This window comes from Limanda limanda, chromosome 7 (assembly GCF_963576545.1).
Source record: "Limanda limanda chromosome 7, fLimLim1.1, whole genome shotgun sequence".
NCBI classification, from domain to species: domain Eukaryota; kingdom Metazoa; phylum Chordata; class Actinopteri; order Pleuronectiformes; family Pleuronectidae; genus Limanda; species Limanda limanda.
Window position 1 is genome coordinate 6012735 of NC_083642.1, and position 19116 is coordinate 6031850.

At 43.8% G+C, this 19116-nt stretch overlaps 1 protein-coding gene across 1 annotated transcript; it reads right to left on the reverse strand.

Annotated features, from left to right (window-relative positions):
* Positions 1-37: 37 nt before the first annotated feature.
* On the reverse strand, positions 38-17520 carry cacna1fa (calcium channel, voltage-dependent, L type, alpha 1F subunit a). Its single transcript, XM_061074124.1, has 43 exons — positions 17502-17520; positions 16612-16828; positions 16376-16481; positions 13266-13405; positions 13027-13172; positions 12789-12941; positions 12469-12662; positions 12273-12376; positions 12006-12148; positions 11837-11905; positions 11693-11759; positions 11570-11596; positions 10723-10883; positions 10401-10626; positions 10095-10302; positions 9875-9995; positions 9665-9737; positions 9465-9528; positions 9308-9365; positions 9120-9213; positions 8859-8988; positions 8717-8776; positions 8521-8627; positions 8333-8420; positions 8137-8244; positions 7734-7786; positions 7494-7640; positions 6779-6980; positions 6509-6667; positions 6303-6413; positions 6129-6210; positions 5267-5388; positions 5111-5176; positions 4894-4985; positions 4371-4530; positions 2946-3073; positions 2699-2795; positions 2504-2606; positions 2304-2405; positions 1917-2041; positions 1218-1564; positions 137-402; positions 38-54 (listed from the first exon to the last, which is right to left on the reverse strand). The coding sequence occupies exons 1-43, from the start codon at positions 17518-17520 to the stop codon at positions 38-40; spliced, it is 5262 nt and encodes a 1753-aa protein (XP_060930107.1).
* Positions 17521-19116: the final 1596 nt, after the last annotated feature.

The window sequence follows — 19116 nt, forward strand, 5'->3', positions numbered from 1 at the left end:
GTCTGACCTTTGGGGATGTTAGGAAGTAGCCTTCGCCTTATAAACTGGGCGCCTCTGTTTTCAGTCCCACTGTAGCCATTGTTCCCATTGTAGCTGGTCAGTGAGCTGCCGTTTTCATCGCCGCCGTTCAACGTGCTTCCGTTTCCATTCATGCTGATGACGCTTCCGTTCTCAGTGTAGCTGGAGTATCCGTTCCCGTTGTAGCCGTTCGGGGCGTAGGGAGTCGGGCTGACTCCGACGCTGCCTCCGTTCATGTTGGTGCTGTTGTAATCGTTGCTGATGAAGCCGTTAGCATCTTGGGTGTCGTAAGGAATCTCTCCTGCGCTGCTGACTTGTTCTAAGCTCTGCTCATTGTAGCCGTTCTCCGGCGGTACAGGAGAGACAGGTTCTGGATACACGTACCTGTGAAATCCAAGATGTTCACCGTTAATTGATGTTATTAAAGGAACTCTTTGCAAAATGCTTTCTCACATTCACACCGAGATAAAGATTAATACAGCTCTCACATCTGTTTCTTTAACTATGAGCCGTGCATCAGCTCTAAAGCTCGGTAATTAAAATGTAATATCTTTGTACAAAACTGTTATGGAGGTTTCTGTGGGACTTCCTGAAATCAAGAAATAATTCCCCATATAACCCCCTGTACAAACACAACATATTGTGTTTATACCGTTATTTTTGTGGGAATTAACCAAATAAGATCAGATATATTAATTTAGGGACCTTATGAAGTGCTGATGCGTATTTTTTTATATTTCCCCTTTGGGTCTGATCAAGTTTCACACTTCAGAGAACGACAATAAATAGATCTTCTAATCTAAGTATACACAACAACACAAATATGTACATTTTGCAAAATATTAAACTTTTAGTTTGCTATTCATTTATAATAAACTGACACTCTCTGCTCCCTTTGACCCTTACCTGTCTTCTGGTGCTAATAGTGCAGCATCGGCTTCAATATTATAAACCTGCTCAGATACTTGAGTCATTTCTGCCACAACCGGTTCTTCAGCCACAACCTCCGCTACCCCTGACGTCTCTGGAGGAGCAGGAGGAGGTGGAGGAGGTGGAGGAGATGGAGGAGGTGGAGGAGGAGGCAGCTCACTGATGGAGTCCACCCTGTTGGTACAGAGCAGGAAAATGAGGAAACTCGTGATGACATTCCTTAAACTCCCAGAAACAATGACTTTTTAAGACAAATGAGAGGAACTCACCTGATGGGGGGGCACTCAGACCTCACAGGCTGCTCCGTCACCACCTCCACCCCCCCGTGCTCCGACCCCGGCCTCTGGTGATCCTGCAGGGCCGTTACCTGCTCTGTGATCACCCCCCCGTTGGGTTTCTTGGGCTCTGGCTCGACCACCACGGTCATCTGCTGGACCAGAGTCTCTAGGAGGGGCATCGGCGTGCTGGCGTGCTTGGAGCTCACCGAGGTTCCATGCTCGCTGTCGAACGTCTCATCGTGGGCCATCTCTCCGTCCACGCCCTCCTCCTCCTCCAGGTCACAGGCCATCGCCAGACGCATCTCTGGAGCCAGGTCCTGCAGCGTCCGCAGCCCTTGCTGAGAACACAGGAGAATAAACCAACAAATGTTTAAAATGATTGTACATATCTACAAAGAAACACAGAATTATAGTTTGATTGTTTTACTGTAACTTTGCAGAATCTTGAACTGTATACGCGGGGAAACTAGATACTGTTTTTACATTCATCTGCTGAAGTGGTTAAGTTTCTGTAGCTTGTATGATGAAGAAACCTCCAGCACACACACACACCACGTTTTAATGAACTAAGACACATTATTTGCACATTCAAAGATTTAAGTTAAAGGAAAAAACAAAATCAAACCCAAATTATGGCTCAAAGCGAGGTTTACTTTAAACTACACAAAACAAATCTCTTTTCAAAGTCACCTGAAGAAAAGCCGCCCTGTCCTTCCTCTTGGATTTCCTCTCCCTCTCCTTTCTCTTGCGGAACTTTTTAAAATAGTCCTGAATCAGGAAGCTGGCGTAAAATTTCCCACAAGTCACCTCTTCCCCTGGGGAGGAAAAAGAGAGAAATGAAATACTCAAAAACATGAACTTTGTAGATGGTGGAGGGGAAAAGGAGCTGAATAAACTTTACACATTTCTCTGGATAACAAGATACATGAATGCGCTGAATTTCACAGAGGATATTTACTATTTTACTCTCAGAAGAAACAGGTGCCATTGATGGGAAAAACTTATTTTTGTTTATATTCTGAGTGATGTCTGTTTTCTCTACCACTCTATTGGCAGCTATGTCATTTTGTGATGTACCTCTAGGGGGAGGAATGACTTCATCGATGAGCTTGGGCTTGGTGCGCTTCCACAGCTTCTTGATGATAATCTTCAGCTCCTCGTTCTGTTGGTCGATGGGACCTGAGGGGGACAACAAACCCAGCAGCAGCCGGATTACACTCAGCACCGTGTCTCACACCAGTCAGACCAGTGTGAATGAGTGGGTTGTACGGACTCACCATCAGTCTTGATCTTCAGTGAGGTTCGCACCAGGGCAAACAGAGTCGCGCTGAAGCTGACCGTCCCGTCATGGTGCAGCGGGACGTTCATGGCCACGAGTCTCTGAGGGGACAAGGTGAAACAGAGGGAATGAGATCCGTCCATTTTCCCCGGCCCCTGGAGCCCGATGGGAAGCACTGACTGTGGGGACTTACTTTACAAGCAACTCGATGAGGACATAGTTTTCCAAACCCGAGCGGCGGCTGAATCCTTCGCAGCATAGTGACCACCTCGATGTGTTTTATACGACCTCTGCAAAAAAGCAAACAAACACCAATCAGACAATTACTGAAGGAGAATGGTAATTTCTGCACATTGCAGCACAACGACACTCGAGTCGCCGAGCGTCTGCAAGTGAGCTGAGCAAAAGAGGAGGAAAGAGAAACGAGGAATGAGCCTCACACAGCTTCAGGGTCGTAGTCGGACCAAACTCTCTTGAACTCGTCCAGGTGGTGAGTCCCGAGCACGGTCCAATCTCGAGTCAGGTACTCAAAGTTGTCCATGATGACGGCGATGAACAAGTTGATGATCTGACAGAGAGAAGGAGGGACACATGTTTGACACATCACTTATAAATCCAGATTTGAATCAATCATCAAAAAAGTGTGCAGAAGGACCCTTCAAACTACTTCAAACATTATGAGTAGTTATTAATCAGTATCATAGACCCTGAAAGAAATCTGTAAGATATAATAATGTCTTTTAATTATTTTTAATTGACCTATATTTCAGTTTTTCTCTTCAACTCGCTCGACCCGATTCTGACATTTGAAGCTTTCAGTCAGTTTCCAAACAGACGTTCAGGGTGAGAAGGAATGAAACTGGAAACTTTCTCCATATTCAATGTCAGAGACCAATTAAACTAATTTGAATGACACTGCTATTTTAAGGTAAAATAAAGTGGTTGCATCATTTTGCTTTAAGGCGCTAGAAGTTAATGTTATTGGCTCATTAATAAGAGCAGTTTGAATAATATTTAAAGTCTGGCATTTTGCATTTAGTTTTTATTGCAGTGGTCTTTCATAATGAGCACCTCAGTCCACCCAGTTCTAATATAGCAAACCACAGCAGGACTCAGACGTCCAGGTCTAATCTGAGCTGGCAGGAGGATCTCAGTCGGTGTATGCTAAAGGTCAAAGGACCACACACAGACTGATGGACGTCAGCTGCCCACAAGAGAGGAAACCATGGAAGGGATGTGAGAAACACATGAAGGAGAAGGAACGGAAACCTGGATTCTGTGGTTGGAAATCAGGCTTCGAGGAATAAGGAAACAGCTCAGACTGAAAAAATTGTCAAACCAGGGAGGAGGTTAAAAATCCACGATGGAGTCAAATATGTGAAGTGAGGGCAAGGAGGGAGGTTTAAACTCTTCTGGATTATAAAAATATAGAAATCATACAACTTTGGTTTGTTTGGATTCAAATATTGCACTCACTACTCACTTGCTGTACTTCAGATCAAATTCACACAGAACTTCCTTGTTTAAAGTCACGTTCTTTTCAAACCATTTAGAGTCTTAAAATAGAACTGAGGTCACTGGAATGTTTCCAAAAATATTTGCACACTGTTTAATTCAGGATTTTGTGTTTGCTCTCTGGATTAACAGAATCCACGGATGTGGAAGTTCTGTATCCGAGCTGGGAATTGGAGAAGACAGTTTAAGCTTTTAAAACTTGTATTCTCTCTTCTTTAATCTGACTTTTATCCCACCTAACCTCACAGTCTGTAAAACGCAATGCTGAATTAATTAGGCCTACATTTAATTTGGAATGAGGAGCAGGTAAAGGGTTTGACTAAGTGTGAGCAGTAATCTGTGTCGCTCACCAGGTAAGCACAGAGCATGAAGAAGCTGATGAAGTAGATGTAGGCCAAGTTGCTGCCGCAGGTGAACTCTTCGCCCGGCTCGGTGTCGGACTCTGGGTCACAGCGTCTGCCGGGCAGAGCTGCCAACATGATCTCCTGCCACTGCTCTCCAGTGGCACATCTACAAGGACACATTCATTAAATACCACCTTCAGATCTAGTTTTAATTAATGCAGCGAATATGTGACACTGTGTCGGGGCAAAACTTGGGCTTGGTTAGAAAAATCTCTGATATTAGCAGAAAAACTGTCAAGACTATACAGAATTAAAACCTATTTTTAAACTTCATTTCTGCTGATTCAAAGCAGCTGGTAACTTTTAGTTTTTAACCTTTAGAGTATTGAGATACTGTGAAACTCAAGGGAGTTATTTCTTGGCCCAATTCCCAATCATTCTACCAAATGTCATGGTAATCCATCGAGTAGTTTCTCCATTGATGGAAGGATCGAGTTAAAAAGGATATGATGATTCTAAAACGACTGACCTGAAAAGCACCAGCACGGCCATGAAGAAAGTCTGAAAGTTGCAGTTCCTGTTGATGTGTGTGTCGTCGTCTATGGCCACTTTCCCAAAGGTCTGCAGGCAGATCAGCACACATGGTGAGAGACATATGGTAATGATTCCTTGAATGGTTGGCAGACTCTTGTGTTTGCTCTATACTGCAAAGAGTTGATTAGCTCTTCTAATCCTGAACAACTCACCTGCATGCCAATTACAGCATAGATGAAAAAGATCATGGCGATCAGCAGACCAACGTAAGGCAGAGCCTGAGCAGGAAAGAGGCAACAGACTGAAATAAGTCTTTTATTCAATCATTGCTGTCGTCATGTGAATTATTTGCTCTGTGCTGCACTGACCTGGAGCGACTTGACAAACGTCCAGAGGAGAGTTCGGATTCCTTCTCCTTTGCTGAGAAGTTTGACCAAACGCAAGACTCGGAACAGTCGGAAGAAGGTGATGGACACTTTTCCACTTTCTCCTTTACCCTGGAAAGGAAATAATAATAACAATTCATATAAAACAAGGTAAATCCAGCTCGTACATGCGAAACTCTGGTGGTTGGGTTCAGCTCTCACCTCGCCGTGGTTGCCTCCTCCCTGGATCAACGATTCAGGAAATCAACAACAGGCAGAGGACGTATGGAGAAGAAAAGAGAATTAAAAATCCCAGTGAACATCGAGCTTATCAACTTTCACACTTTGCTTGTTCCGTAAACTGAATCAGAGATTTTAGAAATACTATGCACAGGGTTTATAATTTTTGTAGTATTCCGTTTTACAAGTCAATTCCGTTATAATTACTATTTTTGTTGACTCAACAATATGGGAGTAGTTATTCATTGGTCTAAAAACAGTCATATTTCAGTATTATTATTATGACAGTACTGCAGCTCTAGACTCTCTAGACTCTTGAAGAAGCTCCCAGAGAAAATCAGACTTGCAGATTCAGTTCCTCAATCAGTCACGTCTTAAATCAAACTTTTATGAATGCTAAATAAAGGCATGCCCTTGGACAGGACCCCCGTTATTACACCATCAAATAACTCATGAAAACCAAACTTATCAGCAACACGAATACATCAGTGTGATGAGAACTACCAACAGAAACCACCTCTGAGTGAAATCTATGTATTTTGTCTTTTTATTTGTATCCATGTCCCGTCTGCTAACATGGAGGAGGCAGGGTTCTGTAACTACACCGTGTGAGGGGAACTTACACTAAGCTCCGAGACTGCGATGTCCAACACACTCCCCACGACGATCAAAGCATCGAACGAGTTCCAGGGATCGATGAAGTAATGCTGCGTGAAGACAAATGAGCAAAGGGACCGTCAGCAAAAAAGAAAACTGCAGCTGCTGTAAACGTTGGTTCAGAAAGATTAACGATCCTCACGTGAGCCCGCAGAGCCAGAAGCTTGATGCACATCTCTATGGTGAAGACCACCGTGAAGATCATGTTGAGGATGTCCATGACGGAGGTGAACATTTTAGACTGCTCGTAATGCTGAGAGGAGAAAAAAAACAAATCATCACAACACTGAGATTGATGAGTTTCTTTGTGTGTGTGTTCTGAGCGGCGACGTGTGTGTGAGACGTTACCTGAACGGCCAGAGTGAGGGTGTTTCCCAGAATCAGCGCAAACATGATGTATTCAAATTGACTGGAGTTGATTATTCTCCAGAATTTGAGCTGGGAGGGGTTTTTGGGGATGTAAATCTTTATAGGTTGAGCTTTGAGGGCGTAGTACACACACTGACGCTGCAGGGGGCAAAGAGACCAGAGCGAGTTAGTCCAACGAACCATCGGTCATTCAAGAGTAATCACACCAACACTTTAAAATATAAATTAATGTTTTACAAAGGAACCGACTTGATTTTTGTTGAGTTCGCAGTTTTTAAACTCCGCCTCTCCCTGTTCTCGAAACGTGATGATGACGAAACCCACGAAGATGTTCATCATGAAGAAGGCGATGATGATGATGTAGATGATGAAGAAGATGGAGATCTCCACTCGGTAGTTGTAGATGGGTCCACGGTCCACGGCGTTGGCATCCACCGCCCGGTAGAGGAGCCTTTATACGAAAACATTCAAATAAAACTGTGAGGAAACGTTTCCTAAAAGAAATCTTCAAGAACACACACAATGAAAATAAATTAATTAATTCAGGTTTTGTGTCAATCTCAACTACAAGATCAACAGAAAACTAAATTACCCAAACAAACACACTTCTTCCGTAATATTCATGCGACTGTGTATAAAGATGTACGACATGCAATTTAGATTGTGATCGCCCCCTGGTGTCTTGCTGTAGTACACATCATAAACCCCGCCTCCCCCTCCCGTAACTAAAAAGTCAAAGACACAAAGAAGCTTTCTGTCTTTTTAGATGGACTAGTTCTAGTTATTTAACATATTGATGTTTTCGGTAAGTTTGCTTTCAATTAGTTATTTGACACTTTATAAAGTGAAATGTCACGATTGACAGCTGAGACGGATTTTGAGATGGAAGACAAATGTCGTCCATCTTTATTTAAAGTCTGTGGAAACATTGGTGAAACATTGGTGACCCATAGTTGCTACTCACTGCGGCCAGCCTTCGAATGTGGACACGGTGAACAGAGCCAGCATTCCCGCTAGCACGTTGTCGAAGTTGAACTCGCTGTTCTCCCAGATCCTCTCCCTCAACATGGGGTGGTTCATGTCCCCGTCTTTAAAAACAACAAACGTTCCTCTGGAAACAAATAGGAGACACACACGTTTGATGACACACAAGCGTCTTAAAGGTTCTTTAAATTCTGCAAAGAAATGACACCAGGACACTGACTTGCACTCGTCTGGAGTGTGTTTGGCTTCGTCTGTGCAGCTGTAGAATCTGCCCTGTAACGTGAAGCACAGAGGAGGTTAATAACCCCCTAACAGCCGCTTAATTCTTCTACTTTACTTCCACCAAGGAAGTTGGGTTTTCATCCCTTACATTTGTTTTTGTTGTCACGAGGATTACACAAGAATTATTGAACATGGGCCAAGAAAGAGCAAATACAATTTTGGTGCAAATCTAGAAAAAGGGGCATTTTCCCGATATTTACACCAATTTCTCAGAGAATAATTAATGGATCTTGATGTAAAAGAAAGTGTCTCACATTTAAAATGACATCTATGAGTGTGTGAACTTCGGTGCAGACTGTTGGGCTTTAAGAGTTGAAAAGGTTGAAGTCTTGAACACGTACCTTGAAGAGCTGCACTCCGATACATGCAAACATGAACTGAAGCAGGGTTGTGACAATCAAGATGTTACCGATGGTGCGGATCGCCACGAACACACACTGCACCACATTCTGTGAACATAGTAACAACACAACTTTAAATAAACAACACTTTAATTGTATGATTTTTACAATCACAACAAAAGTGTCTATAATTTACCTTTAACCCTTTGGCTCTGTTGATGGCTCGAAGAGGCCTGAGCACACGCAGCACTCGGAGAATCTTCACCACTGAGATTGCGCTTGAACTGAGAGCAACGAGAAATAAAAGAAATTGATCAGAAGTGTAAAATAGACTCTGATCTATGTCTTTTGTTTGCAGTCTGCGTCCCCCAGGCGTCTACTCACTGCAGGAAGAAGGACGCGAGCGACACACCCACGACCAGCAGGTCCAGGAGATTGAAGGCGTTCCTACAGAAGGAGCCGCTGTGCAGAACAGCTCCGTAGACGGTCACCTACACACCAGAGAGGAAGTGGAGAAACGTTTACACACTCGTTTCATTCTGAATGTCATCGTGTTTAATTCAGCCTCTGTCTCCGTTACCTTCAGGACGATCTCCACCGTGAAAACTGATGTGAACACATAATCGGCGTAACCAAGCACCTGAGGAGAAGAGGAACCAAGTGTGATGATGTAAAATTTGCATGAAAAATGCCAGCGAGGCTCTGATGTGCTTTGTTCTCACTATGTTTCTGAATGAGTGGGATTTGATTGGATCCTCAGCAGCCAGGGAAATACTGCTGAAGATGATGAAGACGAGGATCAAGTTGGTGAAGTAAGGATGATGGATGAGGTTGTGGCAGGCGACTCGCAAACTGAGGATTGGAAGGAAATTAGGAAAGTTTTGAGTAACTTGGTGCTGAATTAGATGTTAAAGTTAAAACGCTTTATAGAATTTAGTAGAATTGGGTTCATGGTGAAAAACAAACACAGGTTTTCAGATTACCAGTTTTTCTTTCCAAGAATGAAGAAGGAGCTCCCATCAGGAATTGGTACGATCTTCTCTTTAGGCGAGAAGTCCGCCTTTAAAGGAGCAACGCCTGCAATGAAACAAGGTGCAAAGGTGTGAGACAGTTTCCACGGTTACCTGCACGTCCAGCGTTTGTAATGCAGAGCGACGTCCGTCCCACTCACCCTCGAGTCCCTCGATCGCCCTCAGCTCCTCGTTCTCCTGCCAGTCGTCCTCATCGTTCTACAAACACCACCAAACACCAAATCAAATGCTCTTAACTTTGGTGACTGACCTTTTTTTAAATTAAAAAGTACAGAAAAATATGAAAGCAATATCTACCCCTGCATCTTCATCTTCTTTCTCTTCATCGTCATCCCACTCTTCTTCGTCATCCTTTTTCTCTCTGAAAAAAAAAATGATTAAACGCAATTAATATACGAATCAGTGTGAAAATAGCAGGAAATAAAAGCAGGAGTCTGTTATGAACGTGTGTCTACTACAACCTTTTGCTACACCACCCTTCATTGTGTCAAACTTACTCCACTTTGGTCTTTCCTCCGCCTCCCGCCAAGTTGTCCACAGCGATAGCCAAGAAGACGTTCAGCAGGATGTCTGACCACAAAATGAAGGAATCACATTTGCTCCGTTGGAAATGAAACGACTAAATTTAACCCTTCAGGCCTCAGTTGGAACAGAGATCCGTTTACAATCATCATTGATCTGTTGATGGCCTCTTGGAAAAAGGATACAGTTACCACACACGAAGAGGATGACAAAGTACATGCACACCACCATGTTGGGGAAGATGGGACCCCCGTAGGCCATGATGCCGTCGTACATCACAGCATTCCAGTCCTCTCCCGTGAGAATCTGCAAAAGACAAACCATCAGACACAAGCTGTCATTCACACCACGGCATATAGATCAGCTGATAAATAAAAGCGAGATGCCGTAGGGGATGTAAATCACCTGGAAACAAGTGAGCAGAGCCTGAGGGAAGGAGTCGAATGTACTTCTCTTCATCTGCATCTCGTCAAAGTTGAATTTGCCTCCGAACAGCTGCATGCCGAGCAGAGCGAAGATGATGAGGAAGAGGAAGAGCAGCAGAAGAAGGGAGCAGATAGCCTTCATGGAGTTGAGCAGTGAGTTGACGAGGTCGGACAGAGCGGCCCAGTGACTGAAAGCAACAGGAGAGAACGGAGACACTTGAGGAACTTGCACACAGGACGGGTCAAAGATGGCAGCTGTCCTGCTTCAGCTCCGTGTTTCAGTTACTGTGTCATCTTGAATATCCTGAGCAGGCGGATGCAGCGCAGCACGGAGATGCCGATGGGGGGGATGGCATTGAGCTCCACGAGCAGCGTCTCCAGGATGCCGCCAAACACCACGATGCAATCGAAGCGGTTGAACAGCGCCATGAAGTAGATCTGCAGGCCGAAGGCGTACATCTTCAACAGCATCTCCAGCGTGAAGAGCATCAGCAGGATCTTGTTGGCTCTCTCTGTGGAGCAGAACAGAGAGGAAGAGGTTTAGATTCCTCTCCAGAATGAAAGTGGACAGAGGGTCTGAGGACACGGAGGAGGGTGGTCCTACCCACCTTGCATCTCTGTGAGCCACTTGGGTTGTCCGTAATGCTCGGAGGCGCTGGCCATCGTGTTGAGAAACACCAGCAGCAGCACCAGCCAGTAGAAGTTTGTGGTCTTCACAGCCACTCTGCAATTCTTCCTCATGGTGTGATTCAGCTGGCACAGCTGGTCACTGAGGGAAGAGGGGACATTAGAACCTGAGGGGTTCTGGGGCCGATGCTGATATTAAGGAGCAAAACATTTCTGACACATATATATAGGGCCATAAGCACTAGAACTTGAATTAAGAAAATAAATATCAACTTACGTAAAATATGAACATAAACGCACATCTTTTCTTCAGTGTATATTTTGTAAATCAAATGTTTTCGTTAGTATCTGCAAATATAAATGCTGATACCGATTTATCTGTGAAAAGCTCCGATTGGTCAGCTGACCAATAAATCAGTCGGGCTCTAACGGACACACACAATTAATTTAGAAAATAAACTGAAAAGAGTCAAGTTATATTCTAGTGCATTTGAAATTTCATACAATTTTAGATTTGTTATAAAAAAGATTGTATTCATCTTTGTTATCAAGTTGACAAAAGTAGCAAAGTAAAGTAAATAGTACAAGTTTATTCTATTCATGTATTTTAGAAATGTGCTCGTGACTTAGGGTAATAATAACCCCTACATATGATGTTAACTCCATCCCGTACGACTCATACATAATAAAATCAATAAAACTAAATGTTATCAATCATACAAACAGAGTGTTTTATTGTTACGCCCCAACTGGGAGAGCTAAGAACGTCACTGGAGGCTCTTCTTCATCACATGAATATTTCACACAGTGTGTAATGCTGAGTCTCACCAGAAGCTGTTGGCCATCATCTTCGCCCTGAGAAAACAAGACGATAAGCGACAACAGGGATTAATTATCAGATCTCTCTTCTGAGCCAAAACAAAACCAACTGATAATCCTCTGTTTCCTCACATGAGAGAAGCGCAGAAGCCGTTGTCGTCATCGAGGTACGCGATGTCATCGTCAGAGTCGGACTCGGCTGAACACAGACATTTGCTGTTAGACAGTTTGATCAAATAAAATAACCAAAAGAACAAGCAGTGACAGCTGACTCACCTCCGCCGTCCTCGTTGTGTTTGTACCAGCCGAACTTCTTCATCATCTTCTTCTTTGCGATCGCGGCACCTTCAGGGACAAACACAGATCGTACAGAGGTAAGGACACGTGGATTAAATGTGCGTGCGTGTGCGTCCTTGTAAACGAAGGTGCATTAAACTATACTAACGTTTGTTTCCTTCCTCATCCACGTCCTCGGCCTCGATGAGCCAGTCCATGTAGCCGACCATGTCCTCCTCCAGCTGTTTGCTCTCCTGCGCCTTCTGCAGCTCGCCACGCGCCACCGCCTTTTCTCTTTCCTTGGAGAACTCTCTGTGGATATTCACACGCCGATACAAAAACTTAGAGAACATAGACAAACAGAAAACGAGAGGAAATATAAGGGGATTCAAGTTTTGTGTAGAGAATCGAGACGTGCACGGCAGTGACCACTCACCCGCTCAACACACCCAACACAAGGTTGATGATGAAGAAGGATCCAAAGATGACGAGAGACACAAAGTAGATCCATGGAATCTCGAACCCAATGGCGTCGTTCATCTGTGCAGAGGCAGAGAGACAAAGTGTTGTTAGACAATTTAAATAAGGAATGAAACATAAACTGTGGGGGGCGTAGCAGCACATCTGCATACCCAGTAGAGCACATCTGTCCAGCCCTCCATAGTGATGCACTGGAAAACAGTCAGAATGGCAAAGAAAATATTGTCGAAGTTTGTGATGCCGCCGTTGGGACCCTCCCACTTGCCCCTGCACTCCGTCAGATTGGCACAAAAGCGTCCGCTGCCGGCAAACGCACAAGGTGACGGGTCGTCCTCCACCATGAGGCCTGGGGCACAGGAGAAAAGACAGGAAGTGAGTTTACACAACCATGAAAAGAAATGAATACATTATTGGATATTGACGAAATAACTGGGGGAAGGTGTGTGCTCGGCCTTGTTCTCAGAGCAGAGACCTGAGCCGATGGAGTAACACGTCTTGTGCATGCGGCCGATGAAGAGCTCCAAGCCGATGATGGCGTAGATGATGATGACGAACATGACCAGCATACCGATGTGTAGAAGAGGGACCATGGCTTTCATGATGGAGTTCAACACAATCTGTAAACCTGATGACACAAACACACACTTTTCAACGGTCTGAAGCACAGAAACACAATCGACGAACAAACAAACAACAAACAACAGACGCACTTGGCACTCCCGATACGAGTCGCAGTGGTCGCAGCACCCTGAACGCTCGGAGCGCTTTCACATCCAGACCTCCCGGTTTGCCCGCGGCGTGATGGGCTTCTCCGGGTTTATGATCCGTCATGGCCTCCGCCAGCACACTGGCCAACCTGCACAGGAGCAGAGAACAAGCACTACAACTTTACCTTCTCATCAATGCCACAACATTTGTGGAATCTTGACTACGTGAAACGACACACTACCCGACGATGACGATAACGAAATCAAGCAAATTCCATCCGCTGCGTATATAGGCGCTGGGGTGCATGACCAAACCGTAGGCAAGGATCTTAGTGAAGGTCTCGATGGTGAAGATGACGAGGAAGACGTACTCCACTTGTTCCTGGAAAGAGACGAGAAGGTGACGTACGACTGCCGATGCAAAACTGGAGTGACCTTTTTCTAAATGTTAGTGTCTGACGGGAATAAATATGAACGAGTACTCAAGAGAATGTCAAGTTATCATCACAGTATAATAGCGAGTTGAAAAACTTTTCATTACTTCTCAATAATGAATGTGTACCCTCATCAATGCTGCTAAAACCTTTATCTTGATGATGTGTTTTTTTCTACACTTGACATCTGTTCCACTTCTGTCCGTCCTGGGAGAGGGATCCTCACATGTGTCTCTCTGAGGTTTCTATGTAATTTTACCTGTTAAAAGGGTTTTTAGTAAATTTCTCCTTACTTTTGCTGAGGGTTAAGGACAGAGGATGTCACACCATGTTAAAGCCTGTTAGGAATTTCAAACTTTAAAATGTGGTCTGAGCTGACAGAATTTTAACAATAAAGCTAGAGACAGTTTTAGTTAGATATTATGCCTTCATACAAATTATTTTAATAACTGTTGCTGCTTAGTGTTAATAATAAATCTTTTTACTTGTCTAATACTTAACTTTTTGATATTAAAGCATAATTTCCCTTGGATTACTTCAAACTCACACAGAGTTCTAGGAGCTGTCTGATAAAGTCGTGGAGGTCAGACAGAGTGACGTTGTTGACTTAATTCTGTTTCATTGCTTTGGTTTCGAGGATGCGAATGTTTACACAGTCAGGATTGTTTTGATGAAACAGAAAACATAATAATCTTTTCTCCCATTGTAAACACCTTTGGCCCACATTGCATCTCTGGTTCAAGGACATTTATGAAGTAAGCAGGTTGCCTAGCAACTATAGCGTCATTGGGAGTGTCTCCCTGTTCTACTTCCGTATTCCAAAAGCCAGGAGGATGGATTATGCCTGCGCACTTCCGAGGAGGAGGAACGAAGATCTACTGTATAAAATGGACAGACCCCGGATGTTCGAGGCGCTCTGATACACCTAATGTACTGGAAGCCCATTGTTTTTGCCGTAACCTGTTCATCGCTTTTCTAAATAAATTCTTGATTGACTAAACTGAGTAAGATCACGTTTTAACAAGCCCTATGAGACGAATTGTGATTTGTGAATATGGGCTATACAAATAAAATTTGATTGATTGAATCCAGACACCAATACGAGGCATTACTGGTCTTTTTCACGCTTCTTCCTTCACATGGTGTGTTATTATCATTAAGGGGCTGATAACAGTGGCTTTCTAACCTCTTAACTCACTCAGTGCCTAACACACGCTTAAGTCTCTCACGGAATCCCTTCTTCCTCTGTAACCTTGAGCTCAACGCTGCTAATTACCGCTTCCACTGGTCACCAGCACTTTACCAGAGGCCGCTAATCATCCACACACGACGTTGTTGAATTTGAGACGACTGGTTTATTCTCAAAATACTGTAACGTTCACCAAAACCTGAAATTAACTGATGCTAAGTCCCTGGAGGGGAGAGAATCTTAAACTGTCAGATTACCTCCTCTGTGAAATCCAATAAAGGGATCTACTCACACCTATCCTGCTGCAGCTCTGTGTGTTGGTGTGTGTTGGTGTGTGTATATGTGTGTGTGAGTGTGTGTGTGTTTTCCTGCTACAAACAGTTTTTGGGCATTTCCTTCTTTATTTGTCAGTCTTTATTTAAAAGGAAATGCAGATTAGAAGTTAGCAAAGGGCTCTGACTGGTTTCAAACCCAGTGAGCTGTAGTATGCAACCTACCGGGGGAGTTATCCCAACGTCCCACCCGACTGCCCCCTTTAACCATAGTCTACCTCAAATAAAACTCAGATATTTCATCCCTTGGACTCTCTGTAAACCTGTGTAGATCATTCCAAGAAGCACAGTGCAATAAAGAGATCAACAAATCCACTTGATTTAGTTTGTTTGACTTGTTTTTAGTTTGAAGATCACGTAAAGGTTGAATCTACGGAGAACAATGAGTCGCGGATGAGGAAAGAGGGGGACGGAGAGGGAGGGAAGTGAGACCAGGCAGATGGTTGGTGTTTAAGTCAGTCATGATCCCTGACAGGGTCACCGAGCTGAGGTCACAGCGCAACTTTTCCCCTCTAATACCACAGACCATCCAACACAACACTACCTGAGCTATTGTTGCTGCCTTCAGGAGGAAACCTACTGACCACTGTCCTGCTCATGAACAACTGACTTTTCCTACACACTTGTCATGAAACACACAAGTGACTGTCAGTGTCCAGAAATGACTCAGACGACCTGAGGACGAGAGCAAGTTCTGGGAAGTCAGAGGAGACTCAGAAAACAGGAATGTGGAAACTTATAGAATATGAATTGAGCCACTTCGGGTGATTTCATGATTGAAAACAATTTTTAGCTTCAGTAAAGTTACATTGAACATATATAAAATGTTCTATATCCAAGGGCCGAGGTCTTCTTCAGTGGCCTGATGAAGAAAAACTCATGCTTCATGTGATATTCTCACATTTGGCCCCTCTAACATCTCCCAACACTCACACACCCTCTCACTGATCTATTCATTTATGTATAACTACATATATGGTATATCAGTGCATGTATGAATGCAGGAATAACAACAATAGCTTTTCCCTTTTTTGGGGGAAGACTTTACATTCATCCAGGTTTTTAGCTTCATCATGGTTTTGTGATGGAAGATCATTTGTTTATGTTATATTTTGTTGTGTTCTCTTCTTTTAGGAGCCCAGCTTCCTTTAAGGCCGACCATCACTGAGTCTAGTTCTCGTTGTCAGTTTCCAGATTGTGTCTATACACATTCTATTCAAGGCCCAGAGTCCAAACAAACTAGTGGAATACAGTTGATTCCTCCAGTGAGTCGAGTTTGGATGTTTTCCTCCATATATAATAATCTGGTGGATTCCATGTGATACCTCTCAGCTTATGTTTGAAGCTTATCTCCTGTAATACAAGTTAAAATATGTACCCCTCCATTTGAAACTCACCAGTTGGTGATTGGTGGCGTTGGAGTCGTCGTCTGGGTACGGTTTGGTCACGCCCATGGCCACACAGTTGGCAAAAATGGCCATTAGAATGAAAATATCAAAGGGCCTGAGGTTTGGAGTTAAGGGGATAACATGCATCGTTACTGTAACACACGCACACAACTGCACCAGATTCTTCCTCCCAACATTAACTCAATATGTGTTTGAATCACAAGCAGGAAGCTGTGAACACAAACACCACAACCCTTTGAGAGAAAGGATATTTCCACTCCACCAGTGCCAGCGCTGCCATGCGGATGGGGTTGCTGAGGGTGAGGCAGCAGAGGGCTCGGGGGGCACGGAGGGCCGACTTGTTCGCCTGCATCGCCTTCTTGGCCCCCCCACCTCGTTTCCTGGCCGAGCCAGTGGACCCCAGGGTGTCCGTCTTGCCTCCATTGTCCCCCGGGGGGGCATCTGTCAAACAAAAAATTAAACCACACAGTAATTATGGTAATGGAATCTTAAAAACAGGTATTACATGATCACTAAGATTTGATTTTTCCTTCCATGTGAGCTCATTGCTATGAGAGAAGTAGGCGTGTCATATTGTTGGGACACCTTCACTTCCATGTGATTAAAATTAAAACACCCCCCACCAGGTCTGGATGGTGCACAACCTGCAGTCCCACCTCGCACCACATTCCACTGCTAATATCAGAACACGTTTTTTTAATTTCCAGCCCAAGTGGCCACATGGCTGCAGTAACACACAGGTACTCGGTCCTGAAGGCCTCACGTTATAAGACCAGATGTGACCTACTTCTTTATAAGGACCAGTGTGGCACTTAACCCGCAGCACTAACGCCTGAATAAGCCTGTGGGTGCAAGTATTATCTCACCTATGTTAAAACTGCACATGAAGGCCTTGAATATGATGCAAGTTCTGCATTGATTAGTGTCAAATGCTTTGATTTAATTGAATTAACTATCAGAGCAAACTTATCGACAGCTTCATTGTCTATTTGCAATTGCATGTGATTTCTACAAAGCTTTTAAGTGTAATAAACCAAAGCATTCCTCTGTAATGCACAAACCTGCAGTGGGATCTTGCAGCCAACACTACGGAGACATTACCCGGAGTCCCTACCTTTCTTTGCCCCCTCCATTTCCGCAGTTCAACTCCACGAATTCACTTCTGGAATCTGCACCATCAACTCCTCAGGGGATCTGTGATGCACACCGGATCATAGATATATGAAAACCTGCCCCACACCACCCCCCCAATAAAGAGAAGGAGAAGTTCCCAGGAGTTGGAACCGAAGCAGCCTCATATCCACATGGTGCAGCTCAGTCTGGAGCCTGGGAATCCAATTAACGCTTTCTGCAAATTTCTCACCGTGCTTACAATAAAAAAAAATAAAAAACTGCGATTGCCTCTTGTGTTTGTTTTAATCTACATAGAAACACAAAGGGGAGGAATATTAAAACAAACGCGTCCCCATCTCCTCGGTGGTCAGCCGTCAGGATTAGACGCGCTGAGCCGGTTAACAGGGATGACAGTGGAAATCTTCCAGGGGAAGGAAGGTGGAGAGAGACCGGGTTAGAATCTCCTGCGACCCGCTGGGGGTTTGTTGCACCATTAAAGTTCAAATAGGAGGAGAATAATATATTGAGAAGTTCATGAAAAGGATGGAAATGATTGATTGAGTTAGAGAAAACACTTTCAAGGATTTCTAACAGAAGCAGCAGGGTGCACTACCAGGAGAGGAAACCAGAGGGCGCACTTGCACAGCAAATAACAGCTGAGATTGAGCCCCAGTGCATTAACAGTAGATAATGTGCAAAATGTCTCCCTGTTGTTATCATTCACCTCAACTTTAAGCTTTCAAAAGCCAGGACTGTGGAAAATAAATGAAACAACAAATCAAAACCTTCAAGAATATTTGATGCTTTTATTGTTTGTATCAACTTCTGCACAATAAATAAATTAACACGATACACAAAATAGAAATTCTCTCTATACATAGTTTGACAGTGAAACACTGGATTGTGCCGGCCCGTCTCCCTGCCGAGGCAGATGCTGCCGCTTAAAGAGAGCAGAGAGACGGGTGGGGGGGGTTTAAAAAGTGCCTGATGGATAAAGCAGCGATCAAAGAGAAGACGAGTGCTTCGTAAAAACCAAGGTGAACTGAGCCTGGACCTTGTTTCTAGCAACTCAGCAGTTTTCACAGACATGACTTGAACAAATTCCACTGTGTGAAGATAATATTTGCTCAAAGTTAGAGAAGCTGCCGGTGGCGGCTGTTGATATATAATTCAAACTTTGACATAAACTCACAGAAAACAAGTGAGAACAAACTCAACTTTCCATGAGGCCCAATCTTCATTTATCAAAATGTTTCTCTTTGGTCAATTGATTATCATTTGCAGTTTTTCTAAATAATCTGATTGATGCAATGATGTGGTGAGGTTTCATTTGGATTGTGTTTGTGATGTTTCTGTGTTTTGTCGTAGTCTTGACTGAGCACGAACCCAGAATCCAAACATAAATGTGTGCTCATAATGCTGATTTTGGTTTTATTTTCTTATCTCTCTGCTTAGCTCACCCTCTACTTACCAGGGCAGATGTGGCTAAGCTGGTAAATGCCAGTCAACAGAATTATAATCTTTTATTAGAATGATTTAGTTTAGTTTGATTTCCCAGGGTTCCTTTTTGTTGTCGTACATTATTTGTTAATAAACATCACATGTTCACAGGATCT

Bases quoted from the DNA above. Each gene is read 5' to 3' on its own strand.
- cacna1fa (XM_061074124.1), bottom strand. The intron at 9,529-9,664 runs GTAAGTTTGACA...TTTTTTTTTCAG, and splicing joins GGAGGAAAGACCAAAGTGGA to AGAGAAAAAGGATGACGAAG. The intron at 8,245-8,332 runs GTAAATTATAGA...CTATGTTCACAG, and splicing joins ACAGAGCCAAAGGGTTAAAG to AATGTGGTGCAGTGTGTGTT.